Source organism: Vipera berus, assembly GCF_964194415.1.
Source record: "Vipera berus genome assembly, chromosome: 1".
Lineage (NCBI taxonomy): Eukaryota > Metazoa > Chordata > Lepidosauria > Squamata > Viperidae > Vipera > Vipera berus.
In genome coordinates this window covers 9,017,206-9,036,730 of record NC_138202.1, presented here as the reverse complement: position 1 = coordinate 9,036,730, position 19,525 = coordinate 9,017,206, and the positions used below count along the sequence as shown (strand labels likewise).

At 42.6% G+C, this 19,525-nt stretch overlaps 1 protein-coding gene across 1 annotated transcript in view; it reads left to right on the top strand.

Moving 5' to 3' along the window:
- Nucleotides 1–19,525, top strand: part of SBNO2 (strawberry notch homolog 2) — a 145,165-nt gene that overhangs the window by 100,408 nt on the left and 25,232 nt on the right. The window contains exons 17-23 of the mRNA XM_081320762.1: nt 2,681–2,763; nt 4,425–4,646; nt 8,024–8,199; nt 9,657–9,788; nt 11,433–11,568; nt 13,762–13,874; nt 15,854–15,925. Of these exons, the coding sequence (XP_081176888.1) occupies nt 2,681–2,763; nt 4,425–4,646; nt 8,024–8,199; nt 9,657–9,788; nt 11,433–11,568; nt 13,762–13,874; nt 15,854–15,925 (934 nt within the window). The remainder of the gene's footprint in view (nt 1–2,680; nt 2,764–4,424; nt 4,647–8,023; nt 8,200–9,656; nt 9,789–11,432; nt 11,569–13,761; nt 13,875–15,853; nt 15,926–19,525) is intronic.

Below are 19,525 nucleotides of genomic sequence, written 5' to 3'. Positions count from 1 at the left end.
GCTCACTGCTTTCTCCATGACCCCTACCGTGCATTTGCAGGGGTGGGGGTGAAGATGGGAGACATCTCAGCTGCATCCCTCGCTCAAAAGCTCTGTCATCTACATACATTGAGCCACCGCATCACAGCTCTCTTCCACCCTCACCCCCACTTTGCATTGTTTGGTCCTTTCCTGTCTAGTCTTGTGAAGACTGCCCTGTCCATAGCTCAACAAGAAGGACAAAGCATAAAGTTGTCCGGTGTTAAATTTTGAAAAGAGCGTACGACGTCGTCTCTCCTTCACATTAGCTGCTTGCTTGTAGAAGGCCCTACATGTGACTTCCACCCCCTCCCAACCCCCCCCCTTCCTGCCTCAAAAGGACCATTTCCGGGGTTCCCTTATAAATATTTCACCTCAAAAAGGCCACTTTTTGTTGGCTTCAATTGATACGATAGTCGGTCTAAACGTTCTCTGACATCCCAGCAATTGAACCAATAGCTGCCAAGCCAGACATGTGGGCCACCTAGAGCAGTATTTCTCAACCTTGACCACTTTAAGATGGGTGGATTCCCCCCCCCCAAAACTCCCAGAATTCCACAGCCAGCCAAGCGGGCTATGGAATTCTGGGAGTTGGAGTTTACCTCTTTGAAAGTGGCCAAAGTGGAGAAACGCTACTCTAGAGCACGGGTCTTCAAACCTGGCCCTTTTATGACTTGCGGACTTCAACTCCCAGAATTCCTCAGCCAGGCACACTGGCTGAGGAATTCTGGCAGTTGAAGTCCGCAAGTCATAAAAAGGGCCAAGTTTGAAGACCCCTGCTCCAGAGCACGGGCATGTTTGTTAAGCTTGCAATGAAATGCACACCTACTTTATATTTTGCAGCTGAATGCAAACCTATTTTATATTTTAAGCCCCTGCCCCAATGGAAAATTAGTTTGCCAATCCAACATTCAGTTTTCTAAGTTGCTAATGTCAATTAACGCTCATGTCAGTGCAACCACAACCATTGCACTTGGGGAGGACTGTAAAGAAATACATACATTGTGAAAATAAATCTCCATACGTCCATTATATCAGGAAAATTTATATGTTACCAATAGAAGGGAATATTTGCAGTTCAGAATCAAAGTGTGGGGGCCTTGGTGTTCTCTGAGCTTGGTTGTTTGCTTTTTTCGCAGATATTTCATTACCCAACTAAGTAACACCATCAGTGCTAGAAGGGAGTGTGTTTGCTCTCTGTTTACAGTGGTATGTCACCAGCAACTCAGACAACAAGCAATGAACAAATGTCCAAGCAAGAAACTGCCAAGAACACTCCCACTAACACGGGCAAGGCCAGCCACTAGTGGCGAACCTTTTAGAGACCAAGTGCCCAAACTGCAACCCAAAACCCACTTATTTATCGCCGGGTGCCAGGTGGGACGTGGCCCACTGGGTGGGCATGACTGTGGTGGTCATGGCAGACTGGGTGGGTGTGGCCAAAGTGGGCGTGGTCACCTTGATGTTGCTTGTGGGGAAGGGATGCCTGTGGGGGCCAGGCAGGGTTGGGGGAGATCCAGGGGGGTCTCTGGCAGGTGGGGCGGTTGGCCAGAGGCTCGTCCTGCGGGGTGAGGCGAGGCGAGGCAGGGTGGGTATGCCAATTGCCGCGGGGCAAGGGAAGGTGAGGTAGGGACCAGGGCAGCTACTGCCTGACACCATCAGCCCCCCCCACACACAGAGGGCAGCGAGCGCATGGGGGCCGACGGTGTCCGTCAGCAGCCACAGCCTGCCGGCTCCTCAACCAGCACACTCTGGACAGCTAGCCGACAGCTGAGGAGGCAATGCAGTGGGTCGTGCCCAGGAAAAGGAGAGCATGCGAGGCCAGGAGGGACGGGACAGGGGGGGAGGGAAACCAGCTGTGCCGGGATGCATCCGGCCACGTCGGACCTCGGGCAGCTGGTTGAAGAGGGACGGTTGCCATCTCCGGGACATGACACGCGTGCCCACAAAGAGGGCTCTGAGTGCCACCTCTGGCACGTGTGCCAGAGGTTTGCCACCACTGCACTAGTATATAGAAGCGCAAACGCCGTTCCCTTCTAGCACTGATGGCGTTACCTAGTTGGGTCATGAAAAGTCTGCAAGAAAACAACCAAGCTCAGAGAGCACCAAGGACCCCACACTCCTCCTCCTCCTCCTCCTCTCCCTTCTAGCACTGATGGCGTTACCTAGTTGGGTCATGAAATGTCTGCAAGAAAACAACCCAGCTCAGAGAGCATCAAGGACCCCACAGCCCTCCTCCTCCTTCTCCTCCTCCTCCTCCTTTCCTCCACAAATGCCACTGCTTTCTAACACTGATGGCGTTACCTAGTTGGGTCATGAAAAGTCTGCAAGAAAACAACCCAGCTCAGAGAGCACCAAGGGCTCCCCACAAGCCTATATATCCCAGGCAGCATTGCAAACAGAAACGCATGTTTATTTTGGAAGAGTAATTGCTACCGATTTTAGTGCAACTAAACAAGCGCGGGTTCAAAGACTCTGGACCTTTCTTTTTTTTTTTTCCCCCGAAATGAAAAACCCCGTCTCAATTCCGCAGCGCTGAGCCTGACGTAGGTGGTTCTCTTTTAATTTTGATTTTTTTTTCCTCTGTGCCTTTTCGTTTTTCAAGTGAGCAGTTTGGGTGTGCTGGCAGCTTAGAATAAAAATATCCCCTCTTAACTTTCAGAGGCGTCTTCCTTTCCCTAATTCGGAAGCACTTTCCTTCAACCAAACGAAAAAGAGAAAGAGGAAGTGTCATTAAAAGAAAACGTAAGATCCTCCTTATCCTCACTTCCCTCCCCCCCACCCCCCCCCTCTTAAAAACATCCTGATATCCCAGACCTCCCAGAACCTGCGGTTCGTATCCTGTTCTCTCCCTTCTCCTCCAGCCCCCGTTTTCCCATTCCTCCATTTTGTTGCTCCAAACGTCTTTCCTATTCACTGTTTTTATTTTCTAGCTGTTTCATTCCTTCATTTGCCGCAGGGGCTTGTTCTAGGTCTGCAAGGCTTTTCACATTCACGCAATGTCTGATGCGCCTTCCCATCTGACCCTGACCTTAACTGTCACTTCCTCCTAAGAATGACTTTAGCAACACCACCAAGGGTGAGGTATCTGCGGTGGTTCCTAAAGTTTCTGAATTATTGGTAGGTAATTGGGACCAGAACTTCCATTGCTTAAGCAAGGTAGCCGTTAAGTGAGTTGCAGCCAATTTTATGACCATTATTGCCACGGTTGTTTAGTGAATCACTGCAGTCATTAAGTGAATCCGGCTTACCCCATCGTCGGAAACTAGCTGGGAAGGTCACAAATGGTGATCACATGATCCCAGGATGCCTCAACCATCATAAATAAGTGCCGGTTGCCAAGTGCCCAAATTTTGATTATGCAACCCTGGGGATGCTACAGTGGTCATAAGTGTGAGGACTGGCCATAATTTGCTTTTTTCAGCACCGTCATAACTCCAAGTGATGACTAAATGAATGGTCATAAATCATGGAATAGCTGTACTTAAAAACAGCATAGACTGATGATGTCACCAGGAACTTGGTTTAAAGGAGTATTTGTTTGTTTGTTAGTATATTAAAAAAAATCACAGTTTGGTAATTAACCTGTTAATTTGCATTAACAGAGGAATAGAATCAGGGTGATGTGAAGCTCTAGCACCGCTTTACAAAGCCTTAGTACGACCACACTTGGAATACTGCATCCTGGTTCTGGTCACGACAGTACAAAACAGATGTTAAGACTCTGGAAAGAGTGCAGAGAAGAGCAACACAAATGATTAGAGGGCTGGAGGCTAAAACGTACACAGAATGAAGGCCTAGAGAAGACATGATAGCAGTGTTCCAATATTTGAGGAGCTCCTACAAAGACGAGGGCTGGGGGTGTGTCAAACTATTTTCCAAAAGACCAAAAGGCAAGACAAGAAACCATGGTTGGAAACTAACCAAGGAGAGAAATAACCTAGAACTAAGGAGAAATTTCCTAAGGGTGAGAGCAACCAACCAACTTGCCTTCAGAAGCTGTGGTTGCTCCATCACTGGAGGCTTTCAAAAAAAGAGAGACTGGACAGCCTTTTGTCTGAAAGGATACAGGGTCTCCTGCTTGAGCAGAGGGTGGGACCGGAAGACCTCTGAGGTCCCTTCCAACTCTTGTTATTCTATGTCCTTCTCCGTTGCTACGCCTTGCAAATTGCACTGCTTCCCCCTGCCCTCCTCATGCCTCTGTCCAAAGGCGGTGTTTTACAACCTGAGCAATTTTAAGATGGGTGGACTTCAACTCCCAGAATTCCACAGCCAGCCATGCTGGCTGTGGAAATTCTGGGAGTTGAAGTCTACCCGTCTGAAAAGTGGCTTGACTTGAGAAACACTGCTCTGCATTGAATTGCTTTTTCAGTGCTTCTTCCTTTCTGGTTTTTTTTTTCCTCCAGAGAAACAGAGAGTCCGAGGCCTTAATAAAGTGATGAGGACCACCTACGACCACTACAGCGGTAGTAGCAACAACGACGTCATCAAGATCAGCTCCGACAGCAGCACGGATTCCGAGCCCTGTGTGGAGAGCGACTTTAATTCCTCTCCAGAGTCTCTCGTGGAGATGGAGGATGTGGCCAGCAGATACAAACCCATCAATGGCGCCATGGGTAACGACCCAAGTAAGTCCCGTTCGGAGGATCCCTCTCCTCCTTGCCAGCCAGAAATATCCGAGGAAGCTCTCCTCCGGGGCAGGCAGAAGGATCGTTCCTTGGTTGCACCTGTGAAATGGGGGCAGTTGTGGAATTGGAGATGGGGGCATGTAACCCAGGGCAGGGGTCCCCAAACTCTTCAGCTTATTGGCTTCCTTCATGGAGTTTCGGATTGTTGGTCAAACCTCCACCATTTATTACAGGGAAATGATTTCATAAATAATGATTTTAATGGTGCTACTGAATGCTCCAACACTGGAAGTTTTTAAGAAGAAACTGGCTAGCCATTTGTCTGAAATGGTATAGGGTTTCCTGCCTGAACAGGGGGTTGGACTAGATGACCTCCAAGGTCCCTTCCAACTTGTTGTTGTTGTTGTTGTTGTTGTTGTTGTTGTTGTTGTTGTTGTTATTATTATTATTATTATTATTATTATTATTATTATTATTATTATTATTATTATTATTATTATTATTATTATTATTACTGTTGGACTCCAAGCACCAAAAAGATAGGCTGAGTTTCTTCTAAGCAGTTTCCATGATTCTTCCTTACCTGTAGATGGAAATCTTGCCAGACTGAAGCAGTTGCAGGTAATCCTCGGCTTGCCACGTTTCATTTAGCGACCATTCAGAGTTACAACGGCACTGAGCAAAGTGACTCACGACCATTTTAAACAGTTGCTACCTTTGCAGCACCCCCCACGGTCACACGATCAACATTCAGACACTGGAGGTCTTGATTTATTAGATGGGATAATACTGTGAATTAGACGTTTGAACATGGTGGAGAATGGATAATTGCTAGAAGTAGAAGCATTATTATAACTCGAAAAATAAGGTTTGCAATTAGAACATTAGATTTAGGTATGAGGTGTAAGAAGTTTGAATAAGGGAAGCTTTTGGTTGCCCAAATATAACTTACTTTGGAATTATAAACAATAGAGACATTTCGAACACCGATGGGAAATTAAATTTTTTTTTTAAAAAAGTGAAAACGATGCTGATTGAACATATGGGTGTTAAGTGCAAATGCAATTAAGGTATGTTTTGGTTAGAGAAGATATGTTAAATTGACAATATTGATATTATTAGAAAAATGTAACAAAGACGTTGATATTCAATTGTATATTTACTAATAACAATAAGAATTGTATTTGCCTAGTATGGGAAAATAGGTACTACTGGAAGAAGAGAGGAAACATTTGAAGGTCTAATATTGGATCTAGACCAGGGGTAGGCAACCTCGGCTCTTTTATGACTCATGGACTTCAACTCCCAGAATTCCTGAGCCAGCCAAGCTGGCTCAGGAATTCTGGGAGTTGAAGTCCATGAGTCATAAAAGAGCCGAGGTTGCCTACCCCTGATCTAGACTGAAGAAGTTAATATAGACCACTGAATTACTAACGGACCCAGACAACACATTAAGTATTTGACTGTAAAATTAGAAAATTAATAAAATATTAATATTAAAAAAAAATCAGATGTTTGGCATCTGACTCACATTTATGACGGTCGCAGTGTCCCCGGGGGTGTGTGTGTCACATTTTTGCGACCTTCTGACAAGCGAAGCCAGTAAGGGGAAGCCAGATTCACTTAACAACCAGGTTACTAACTTAACGACTTCAGTGATTGACTTAACAACTGTGACTAGAAAGATCGTAACATGGGGCAAAATTCACTTAAACTTTTCGCTTAACAACATAAATTTTGGTCTCGGTTGTGGTCCTAAGTCGAGGACTACCTGTATTTGCACCATTCAGTATAAAGTACTGGTAGCTCTCGAGTTAACAACCGTCCTTTTAGTGGCCGTTTGAAGTTACAGCGGCACTGAGAAAGGGACTTACCACCATTTTTTACACTTTTTTTACACCATTGCAACATCCCTGTAGTCACGTGATCAAAATTCGGACACTAGCATGTATGTATTTATGTCGGTTCCAGCGTCCCGGGATCATGTGATTCCCTTTTGCGACCTTCTGACAAGCAAAGTCAAGGGGAAAGAAGCCAGATTCACTTTGCCACTGTGTTATTAACTTAACAACTGCAGTGATTCACTTAACAACTGTGGCCAGAAAGGTCATAAGGAAATGGGGCAAAGCTCACTTAACAACTATCTTAGCAGTAGAAACTTTGGGCTCAATTGTCGTAGGTTGAGGCCTATCTATACTTCCCTGGGAAAATGTGAATAGAATAGAATAGAATAGAATAGAATAGAATAGAATAGAATAGAATAGAATAGAATAGAATAGAATAGAATAGAATAGAATAGAATAGAATAGAATAGAATAGAATAGAATAGAATAGAATATAAAATAGAATATAAAATAGAATTTAGAATAGAATAGAATAGGAGAATATAGAGAATAGAATAGAATAGAATAATAGAATAGAATAGAATAGAATAGAATAGAATAGAATATAGAATAGAATTAGAATAGAGAATAGAATAGGAATTAGAATAGAATATAAAATAGAATATAAAATAGAATTTAGAATAGAATTTAGAATAGAATAGAAAATAGAATAGAATAGAATAGAATAGAGAACAGAGAATAGAATAGAATAGAGAATAGAGAAAATAAGAATAGAATAGAATAGAATAGAATAGAATAGAATAGAATAGAATAGAATAGAATAGAATATAGAATAGAATTAGAATAGAGAATAGAATAGGAATTAGAATAGAATATAAAATAGAATTTAGAATAGAATTTAGAATAGAATTTAGAATAGAATAGAAAATAGAATAGAATATAGAAAATAGAATAGAATAGAATAGAGAATAGAGAACAGAGAATAGAATAGAATAGAGAATAGAGAACAGAGAATAGAATAGAATAGAGAATAGAGAAAATAATAATAGAATAGAATAGAATAGAATAGAATAGAATAGAATAGAATAGAATAGAATAGAATAGAATAGAATAGAATAGAATAGAATAGAATAGAATAGAATAGAATAGAATAGAATAGAATAGAATAGAATAGAAGCTGGGAGGGACCTTGGAGGTCTTCTAGTCCAGCCCCCTGCTCAGGCAGGAGACCCTATACCATTTCAGACAAGTGACTGTCTAGTCTCTTCTTTAAAACCTCCAGCGATAGAGCTTCCCCGATTTCTCTCTTTGGTCATTTTCCAACCATTGTTTCTTCTCCCGCCCCCTGGTGCTTTGGCAGCACTGGACTCTGAGTATCCAAGAGGAAGAAAAATGAGTGTCTCAAGAATCCGACCATTGCTGCAAGCTACAGCGTTACCTTTGCCCTTCTCTGCCTTCCTGTTTTTCCTTTCTCCAAGAAAAATGAAAAAGAGCGAAAGAGCTGCAATCTCTTTTATCTCTTCGCCTTTACAGTTGGCCTCTACTGGCTGCACCCCCAAAAGGAGATGAACGGATCAGGCACTCTGGAATGCGTGGAGAACATGAAGCAGGAACTGCTGTCTAAAGTGAAGGCATTGGGCCAAGAACTACCTCTTAACACCTTGGACGAACTCATCGACTACTTTGGGGGCCCCGAAAAAGTAGCAGAGGTAAAAAACATTAGGAACCCGAGAAAGGGGAAGCAGCACAAAAGCTTTTTGTCTTCTGTGCCTCACGGAGTCAATTCACAGTCCGAGGGCCTATACCAGGAGTCCCCGAAGTTGGCCCCTTTAAGACTTGTGGACTTCAACTCCCAGAATTCCTCAGCCAGCATGGCTGGCTGAGGAATTCTGGGAGTTGAAGTCCACAAGTCTTGAAAGGGGCCAACTTTGGAGACCCCCCCCCAGCCTGTACCTTTGATTTAAGAGAATGTGCGGTATTAGCCTTGCTACAAATAGGAAGTTTTTTGTGGGGTCCTCGGTGGGCTCCTCGGAGCTTGGTTGTTTCCTTGCAGAAATGTCATGACCCAACTCGGTAACATCCTCAGTGCTAGTCAGAGGCTTGTTCCCTATTTGTATACAGTAACTGGCCCCGCCAGGGTTGGCGACCGGTTCTTTTCCATTTAATTAAGCTCTCCTCCATCTCAGTAAGATCAAATGGGAGGAGTTGAGAGCAGAGTCTCATACAGAGATAGATCAGGCACCCTCCTTCAGAGGAGGGAGCCCTGAAGTTAGTAGCTCCTTTCATTTGTTTCAAATACAGCTGTACACTGCTTGAGGTCCTGGGTTCAGGTCCTCCAGGAAAGAGGGGAAATCCCTGCCTGGAAAGATCACATCTATCTATCTATCTATCTATCTATCTATCTATCTATCTATCTATCTATCTATCTATCTATCCATCCATCCATCCATCCATCCATCCATCCATCCATCCAACCATCTATTGGTGGGATTCAGCCAGTTCGCACCACGTTGGCAGAATCGGTAGCTAATTTTTTGTTTCCCAGGCCCAGAATGGGCTTCTGGAAGCGGCATCCATACAGAGAACTGGTTATCCAGGAAAGAGGGGAAATCCCTGCCTGGAAAGATCATATCTGTCTATCTGTCCATCCATCCATCCATCCATATGTATCTATATCTTTAGCCATCCATGATCTGTCTGTCCATCCGTCCGTCCGTCCGTCCATCCATCCATCCATATCTATCTCTTTATTTCTATCTCTTGCCATCCATCATCTTGTCTGTCTGTTTGTCTGTGTCTGTCTGTCTGTCTGTCTGTCTATCTATCTATCTATCTATCTATCTATCTATCTATCTATCTATCTATCTATCTATCCATCTATCTATCTATCTATCTATCTATCTCCCCTACAAGGTGATTCTGGGCAGCTACGCTTGTCTCAAAGTTAGATAGATTTAATTAATGAATTAATCCATCCATCCGATGTATGTGGCTTTGGGTGGCTAACCATGAAGAAACAAAAGAGAAACCCCAAGCAAAATTACTGGTGCCGTAAAATAGCAGCCGAGCAGCCCCTCCTCGCAGATGTCCCCACAGCCACGAAACAGAGTCACCGCTGTGTCCCATTTTGTCTCTTCCAACGTGTCCCTTTTCCCCTCTTGGACAGATGACCGGGCGGAAGGGACGAGTCGTGCGGAGGCCTGGCGGCTCCGTGGTGTTTGAATCGCGAGCCGAGCAGGGTCTGTCCATCGACCATGTGAACCTCAAGGAGAAGGAGCGTTTCATGAATGGAGACAAAGTGAGTGCCGTGGGCGGCCAAGAACTGGGGGTGGGGTTGGGGGAAGGGGCCCCACCTTGCCAGAGTCACAATATGCATTGGACCCCTCTGTGTCTTGATCTTGAGTTCCCTTGGCTGGGCAAGATCAAGGAAGCACTGGTTGACTGCTCAGGCAGGCTAAATGCAGGCAGTCCTCACTTAACAACCAATCACTTAGCGATTGTTAGAAGCTGGTAAGAGGAGAATATTTGTAGCTCTGGACTGAAATGAAATGAGGAGTCCTTGGTGCTCTCTGAGCTTGGTTGTTTTTCTTGCAGACGTTTCATTACCCAACTAGGTAACATCATCAGTTCTAGTAGGGAGTGGGGTTTGCTCTCAATTTATATTCGATTGGCTTGCCCTACCAGTGTTGGTGGGAGTGGTCTTGGGCGGTTTACTATTAGCTTGCTTGGCAGTTCCTTGATTCGGGTACTGTTTACTTCTGTCAGCTTTTGATATACATTGCACCCTTCTGTGTTTGTTTGGTCTGATGTTAATCTTTGGACCTTCCTAGAACTACTTACGACAGGGCTCTTCAAACTTGACCCTTTTATGACCTGAGGAATTCTGGGAGTTGAAGTCCAGAAGCAGGGGTCTTCAAACGTGGCCCTTTTATGACTTGTGGACTTCAACTCCCCAAATTCCTCAGCCAGGCGTGCCAGAGTTATGTGACTGCAATTTTGATGGGGTTTGCCGGTTTATGGCATTTCTCCCGATTTCTGACAAAAATTAAAAAAATAAAATGCTGTTGAAGAAAATGGGTTCACTTAGTAGACAAACTGTGAATTGCAGCAGCTCGCAGGTTGATAATCCCTGAAGGGCCGTTGCAAACGATTCAACTCCACTTTGTTTGAAAATGCCACCACACCCTGACGTAGCTCACAGGGCAGTGGTTGAGCTAACTGGTTTGAAAACATTGTGAAAACACTGCGTTTCCCTGAAAATAAGACCCAGGCTTTTTTTTTTTTTGGCCTCCAAAAGAGGCACCAGGTCTTATTTTCAGGGGGGTGGGTGTCTTTTCCATTCACCTCAGGGCAGCGGCACAGACACCCCTGCTCAGCCGGATCAATTCTTCTGCGGATGAAGGAGCAGCTTCATTCTGTACCTGAGAATGGAGCTCTGGCTTGCATTTCGCAGTCAAAGGCCTTTCCGGAAGGCCTCTGCAGCCGAGAACCAAGTTACGGATTGAATCCATAGCTCAGTTCTCGACTGCAGAGGCCTTCCAGAAAGACCTCTGACTGCGAAACGCAGGCCCAGGGGGACGTCGCAGAAGAAGTGGGCTGGTGAGGCAAATGTCGATTCACGGGAGGCCTGGCTACAATGGTAAACTCCACCCCTCCAACCCTAGCTTGATTTTTAGGCGTGCGCCTCGCCTCAAAACGAGGGCTTGCTTATTTTTGGGGTAGGGCTTATATTAGCCCCCCCACACAAAAAAATCAACTTAGGGTTTATTTTCAGGGTAGGCTTTACTTTTGGGGAAACAAGGTACCATGTGCCAAAAATCCAGCTGACAAAATTGACTCTGTTCTCTCTTTCTCTCCATCTCTCTCTCCATCTCTCTCTCTCTCTCTCTCTCTCTCTCTCTCTCTCTCTATCTATCTATCTATCTATCTATCTATCTCTCAGCTCGTTGCAATAATCTCGGAAGCCTCAAGCTCAGGGATTTCTCTCCAGGCGGACAGACGGGTAAAGAATCAGAAACGTCGGGTCCATATGACTCTGGAATTACCCTGGAGTGCTGACCGAGCAATACAGCAGTTTGGTAAGACAACCGAGCCAGCTTTGGTGTCTCCTGTAGGAATGTCCAGAAGTAGGAAATCTAGCTTAATGAAAAGAAGGTCTAGGGGGTGACATGATAGCAGTATTCCAGTATTTGAGGGGTTGCCACAAAGAAGAGGCGGTCAAGCTATTCTCCAAAGCGCCCGAAGGCAGGACAAGAAGCAACGGATGGGAACTAACCAAGGAGAGAAGCAACCTAGAACTAAGGAGAAACTTCCTGACAGAAGTGGAACAATTAACCAGTGGAACCACCTGCCTCCAGAAGCTGTGAATGCTCCAACATTGGAAGTTTTTAAGAAGAGAATGGACAGCCATTTGTCTGAAATGGTATAGTGTCTCCTGCTTGAGCAAGGGGCTGGACTAGAAGACCTTCAAGGTCCCTTCCAGCTCTCTTATTCTGTTATGAAGGGAAGGGTTATGGAACGGAAATATAGAATAAAATATTGGGTGCCACATCTAGCTTCTTAAAAATGGAGTTGGGTTTCGAGAAAAAAAGGAGTTTCTATTTTGTTAGTTCCTGTCAAAAACCGGTGTGTGTGATGCAGAGATTAATCAACCATTGTTGATTTCTGTTTCCATTCGATTTCATTGAAAAAGGAACATATTTTTCTAAAAAAACATTGGACTAATTAGAAACCTTTGTGTTGGCTTTGGAATTCCTTCCTCCATCTTTTGTTTAATGCACGGTGTGCACTTTTCCTCATTCACCAACGCTCTCTATTCTTGCCTCTGGAAATTGCTAAAGTAATAATGAAGTAATCCAGAGGCACAAGGCTCCTATAAAGCGGCAGAGGCTTCTCCGTGTAAAATGTGGGATTTTAAGTTCGCTTTGGTTAAAAGCTGCAAGTTAATCTAGCCCTGAACTCGTAAAGTTTGCTGTAAATGGAGGAATGCAGGTGGTCCTCGCCTTACGACCACAACTGAGTCCGAAATTTCCGTTGCTAAGTGAGATAGTTCTCAAGTGAGTTTTGCCCCATTTTATGACCTTTCTTGCCATGGTAACTTCGAACAGTCACTAAATGAACCGTTGTAAGTCGAGGATATGCCGACAGCCCTCGACTTACGACCACAGCGGGGACTAGGATCTCCATTGTGAAGCAAGGCGGTTGTGGAGTAACTTTTACAACCTTTTTGGACATGGTTGTTAAGCAAATCACTGCAGTTGATAAGTGAATCCTGAGGTCATTAAGTGAATCGGGCTTCCTCCATTGACTTTGCTTATTGGAAGACAGCTGGGAAAGCCACAAATGGTGATCACATGACCCTGGGATGCTGCAACCGTCGTAAAATACACGTACAAATTTTGATCGCATGACAGCAGGGATGCTGTGGCAGTCTTAAGTGCGAGGACCACTAGAAGATCAATTTTTTCAGTGCCGTTATAACTTCAAACAATCCTTAAATGATGAATGGTTACAACTCGAGGACCACCTGGAAAGATAATGTCACTAAATGAAAATTAGACGTATCTGATTGATGTCACCACGAAGAGTTCCATTTTTCTTTTTATACAAGAGAGAGAGAGAGAGAGAGAGAGAGAGAGAGAGAGAGAGAGAGAGAGAGTCAGACAGACAGACAGACAGACAGACAGACAGACAGATAGATAGATAGATAGATAGATAGATAGATAGAATTAATTTTTGTAGGGTTAGGGTTAAAGTTAGGATTAGGGTTGGTTGTTGTTTTTAAAAAATAACATTCTTAATATTTAGCAAACAGCATATTGTCTGGGTTCATGTATTTAAAAACAATAAGTAAGAGTCAATTTCTATATTATATTAGTTAATTGCTCAGTAGTCTTTTTCATACTAGTATATATTCAGTATTACACAGTACGTATCATGTTCCTTTCTCTCTAACTCGCTTTTCTAGCCATTGGTAAAAATTGTCCCACGTTCTAAAAGTACGCTGAGTTTTCTTTCTCTTTTATCTTTAATGTCAATCTGTCCCATTTCTGCCCAATCTAAAATTTTCTTAATTCGTTCTTCTTCCGTTGGTAAGTTTTCATTTTTCCAATATTGGGCAAATACAATTCTTGCTGCCGTTAATGCACGCACAATGAAATACGTACAATCTTTCTCGTCTTTTCCTCCTATTATGCCGAACAGAAACAGTTCTGGGGACAGCTGGATTGTGCTGTGGGAGGGTCCGTTCACCGTCTGCCTTTTCCTTCTAGGCCGCACCCACCGTTCCAACCAGGTTTCTGCTCCAGAGTACATTTTTCTCATCTCTGAACTGGCTGGCGAGCGGCGGTTCGCATCTATCGTGGCGAAACGCCTGGAGAGCCTTGTAAGTTGCTTTCCCTGCCCCCAAAAAAATCCTTAAGAAAAGTCACTCTTTTCAATTTCCTTCTTGCTTCCCTTTCGGAGAGAATAATTTTGAGCTTCCTTTACAGTAGGCAACCTTGGCTCTTTTGTGACTCGTGGACTTCAACTCCCAGAATTCCTGAGCCAGCCATGCTGAGGGGAAAGGGAGGGGTTTCCAAGCTGGCTCAGGAATTCTGGGAGTTGAAGTCCACGAGTCATCAAAGGGCCAAGGTTGCCTACCCCTCAATTCTAGGACGCCAACTCGCCACCGCGGACAATTCCACGCAGGACAACTCAATGTGATAAATGTTTTACCCGCCACTGATCCTTGGACATAATTTCCATTTTTGTCAGTGGAAATAAGGTTGAAGAAACAGTGGCAGATAACATTCATCACGTTGATCTATCCCAGGGGTGTCAAACTCAATTTTATTGAGGGCCGCATCAGCATTGGGGTTGCCCTCAGGGGGCCGGGTGGGTATGGCCAGGGTGGGCGTGGCCTACTGGGTGGGCGTGGCTAGAGTGCGTATGGCCTACTGGGTGGGCGTGGCCAGCTCTGCATCATTGGCATCAAGGGTGCCTATGAGGGCCTTTGCAGGAGTGGGACAGATCTGGGGGTCCCTGGCAGAAGGAGGGTCTCTGGGCCAGGGCCAAGGCAGTGGGGGCCGTTCCCTCACTGTTTCCAGGATGGCTTCGCGGGCCACATGAAACCACTTTGCGGGTCGGATCTGGCCCCCGGGCCTTGTGTTGGACATGTCTGATCTATCCCATGGTGAATTGTCCATGGCAAGTTGTTCCATTCCACTTTACAGGGGCTTGTAAAAGTTTTTAATCTGGGAAATGTATTTATTTATTAAATTTCTATTGCCCCCCCCCAATCTCACTCATGCAGCGATTCTGGGTGGCTTTCCATGTAAACAGAAACTTTAAAAGTGCATCCAAAAAACCCAATTAAAATTAGATTAAAAGACTTAAAAACCCAAGATGATGGGCAATGGAAATGAAAATGGCGAGGAGAAACTCTCCCAAACTGCTTCAGAACATTTTGGGTTTTTGGTTGCACCAACTCCAAATACCACAGCAAGGAATTGTGGGAGTTGTAGTCTGAAACATCGAAAGCACATGAGGTTACTGGCCTCCTGTCCAGCTCAGGAGCAGGATGTGAGAGATGCAAAACGCCCCCCCCCTTTTTTTTTTTGATCCGCCACCAGCTCCTGACCTTGTAAGAAATACTCTCTTCGAACATATAACTCTCACAGGGAAGGCCTCCTCAGGGTCCTGCCGGTCAAGGAGTGCCGGCGGGTGATTCCCAGGGGAGGGCATTCTCGATGGGTGCACCTGCCCTATAGAATCAGCTGCTGGTGGAACTCCAGATCGCCCCGGGCCTTTGTTCATTTCGCTGGGACCTAAAAACCTGGTTATTTGAGTTGGCTAGCCTGGACTGAGGGGTTTTTAAGGTTTTAAATTTAATTTTAAAGTGTTGGGGCTATTAATTTAATTGTATTTTAATCTGTATATTGTATTTTTTAATTTGCCCTGTAAACCGCCCTGAGTCCTTCGGGAAAAGGGCGGTACATAAATTGAATTAAATAAATAAATAAATAAATAAATAAATAAATAAATTTGATTATAATTTCTAGTCAGTGAACCACAATGACTATTTTATTTATTAAATTTATATGCCGCGGACGGCTTACGACTTCATAAAGCCCCACAACATGAAACAATTAGAACGTTAACCCCTTAACTATATAAAAAAAAAAACCAACCGGGTAGAAATGAGATTAGCCCTCAAATAATTTTATTGGCCAGGGCTTTGCCGATAGAAAATTACTCCAGGCACCTCAAGAGTAGAGGTCAGGCTGGGTTCTTAATTGTGTTAAGCAAAATGTAGAATAAGCCACTGCAAAAGACAGACTGCTGTTGTCTCCAGTTTCATGTGTGACCTTTTCCTTTCCGTAGGGTGCCTTAACTCACGGTGACCGAAGAGCGACTGAATCCCGGGACCTCAGCAAATACAACTTTGAGAATAAGGTGGGGTTAAGTCTGCAACCACCCACCCACCCATCAAAAAATTCTGCCTTTCAATAAGATTTGTTAGCTAGAAAAGATGCTATGGATTCGTATTATTTTGCCTTTATTTTTTTCATGGCATCTGGTGCGTGGGGTTTTGTTTATCCTCAAGGATAGCATTTCAAGCAGATGCGCAAGGTAGAAAATAACAACTAGTGCCGTTTTTTTCTTCGGGTTAAATGAGGACAGGAGTTTAACAATTTAACAGAACAATTAAGCAGTGGAACAACCTGCCTCCAGAAGCTATGAATGCTCCAACACTGGAAGTTTTTAAGAAGAGACTGCACAGCCATTTGTCTGAAATGGTATAGGGTTTCCTGCCTGAGCGAGGAGTTGGACTAGATGACCTCCAAGGTCCCTTTCAAATAATAATAATAATAATAATAATAATAATAATAATAATAATAATAATAATAATAATTTATTATTATTATTATTATTATTATTATTATTATTATTATCCCGTTCATTTCGCCGGGACCTGAAGACCTGGCTCTTCAAGCTCTCTGGCCCAGGCTGAGAATTTTAATTTTAATTGGGGGTTTTATTTTTTTTCAGGGATTGATTTAATCTTTTTTAATTGTTTTTAACTTTTGTAACGATCTTTGTTTTAAATACCCTGTAAACCGCCCTGAGTCCTTCGGGAAAGGGCGGTATATAAATCCAATAAAATAAATAAATAAATAAATAAATTAATAATAATAATAATAATAATAATAATAATAATAATAATAATAATAATAATAATAATAATAATAATAATAATTGTTATTATTATTAAACTTAAAATGTGCGATCTTTGGTGTTCTCTGAGCTTGGCTGTTGGCTTGCAGACATTTCATTGCCCAACAAAGTACAGGTGGTCCTCAGCTTGACCTCAATTGAGACCAACATCTCTGTTGCTAAGCAAAACATTTGATAAGTGAATTTTGCCCCATTTTGCAACCTTTCTTGCCACAGTTGTAAAGTGCATCACTGTAGTTGGGAAGTTAGTAACCTGGTTGTTGAATGAACTGGCTTCCCCAGTTGATTTTGCTTGTCAGAAGGTGATCACGTGAACCCAGGACAGATCAACCTTCCTAAATATGAGTCCGTTGCCAAGCATCCGAATTTTGATCCTGTGACCATGGGAAGGCTGCAACAGTCATAAGGGTGAAAACTGCTATGTCACTTTTTTCACTGACAAAAATTTGTACGGTCACTAAATGTATTGTTGTAAGTTGAGGACCACCTGTAATGTTGTCAGTGCTAGAAGGGAGTGTGGGGCTTTGCTCCCTGTTTATATATGCAGGTAGTCTTCCAAATTATGACCAAGTTGCATTAAGTTAAATCAGTTGTTAAGTGATTCATGCGGTCATTAAGTGAAACCGGCGTTCCCTCTTTGATTTTATTTGTCGGAAGCTGGCTGGGAAATTCAGAAATGGCCATTATATGACCCCAGGAAGCTGCCACTGTCATAAATGCATTCTTTTTGCCAAGCACACCAATTTATTTTTTGTAATGTTTTATTGATTTTCTAATTTTACATTTAGGTATTTAAAAAGCAACGTGGCGGCTGAGTTAATCGATAATTCAATGACATACAAGTATCTTTAGTACAAGTCTCAAACTACTCAAACTCAAGCCCTATTTCCTCTCTTTTCCCCTTAGTATTTACTGTCTCATGTTTAAACTAATACAATTCTTATTATATCAATTAAATAAAAATAACATGCTTACATTTATCAATATTTTTTTGCTTATACATATCCTGGTTATTTTAACATTCAGTCTTTATAGACAATCAATGTCCTAATTATTTTTTCCCAATTTTTAGTTTCCCCTTAATATTTAAATTTAACATTTAATATTTATAATTTCCAAGTTTTAAGTAACCAAAGTTCCCTTTATCACAATTCATCACGAAGTCTAATATTCAGGATACATGTCTTATCTATTTGAATATATTCTGTTTCTCACCATCTTACATCATCTAATTAATAATACAGTATTAACATTCTTATTTTCTATTAATTTCCAAATTAGTAACCTATTAGTAAGGTAAAGGTAAAGGTTCCCCCACACATGCGTGCTAGTCGTTTCTGACTCTAGGAGCCGGTGCTCATCTCCGTTTCAAAGCCGAAGAGCCAGCGTTTGTCCGAGGACATCTCCGTGGTCATGTGGCCAGCATGACTAGACGCCAAAGGCGCACGGAACACTGTTACCTTCCCACCGTAGTGGTCCCTATTTTTCTACTTGCATTTTTACGTGCTTTCGAACTGCTAGGTTGGCAGAAGCTGGGACGAGTAACAGGCGCTCACTCTGCTACGCGGCACTTGGGATTCGACCCGCCAAACTGCCAATCTTCTGATCAACAAGCTCATCAAATACTTCCTCTCTTTTCCTCTTAATGCCTACTATCTCATTTTTAAGCTAGTACAGTTCTTATTATATCAGCTAAGTAAAAACATGTTTATTACATTTATCAATAGATTTTTAGCTTATGTATATCTTAATTAGTTTTACATTCAACCTTTATAAACAAATCAATATTCAAATTTAAGTTTTATGTCTATTTAAGTATATTCTATTTTAATCCTCACTAATAAGTCAAAACCCCAATTTTCTTCAGCCTTATTCTAGCTTTCTTTGTTTGCCAACTCGCCTTCCATATCCGTGCTTTTAAGTCATCAAATAGATCTCACTCTGTTATTATATATATTGTTTGAGATAAAAGAGCCCATCCAGTCACCATTTTTTTGGAAGGGCTAACAAATCATCTCTCTATTTTTCCATCTCGACATAGTTATCCAATGTTTGTCTTCCCTTTGGTCTGTTCTTCTTGATCATCAGGTTTCTTCTGGTTTATATAGAAAGTCTTCCATTTTCAGGGTTGTCGGTCCCTTTTCTGGGTTTTCTGTTAACTGTGTTTGTTGATCAGTTGAATCTTCTATCTTAGTATTTGATTGTTCCACTTCTTCTATTATATTCTGTGTAGTTGATTCTTTAGTTGTAATCCAAGTTCGGGTTCGTATATTTAGGCTGACATCTTGTTCTTTTCTGTAGCTTCTTATTTCATCAGAAGCTGTAAGAATGGTTTCATAAATTGCTTTCAACATAAAGAGAATCTGTTCCTGATCTTCATCCATGTTCTCTTAGTGGTGTGTTAAATTAAAAGCTTTGCAACCAAACAATGAAAATAATTTTGCCACTGAGTATAGAACACAGCTGGGCTTCTCACAGCTGATATCTGCCAAGGTTGCAAAAGTCTTATCTATAGTCTGGGCTTCAAGCCAAGTCTCTTTTAGGCAATAACAAGTTGTAATATCATGTTTAGCCACAAGATGTCGCTTATACCATTTAAGATTTTTTTAAGTCCAAAATTTTTATAATCTTTTTTCCAATTTTACTTCTTTTTTGTAGGTAAAAACCCAAATCTTCAATAAGAATATGACATCTTTTAGTCCTCAAATTTTAGAAAAATAGAAATCCACTTAGAATCAGTTTATTCTTTCAGCGTTTTAAACTCCCCTGGGTAGTCAGTTGCCACTGTTTTTAGAGGGTGGGATAGAATTTGCCTTT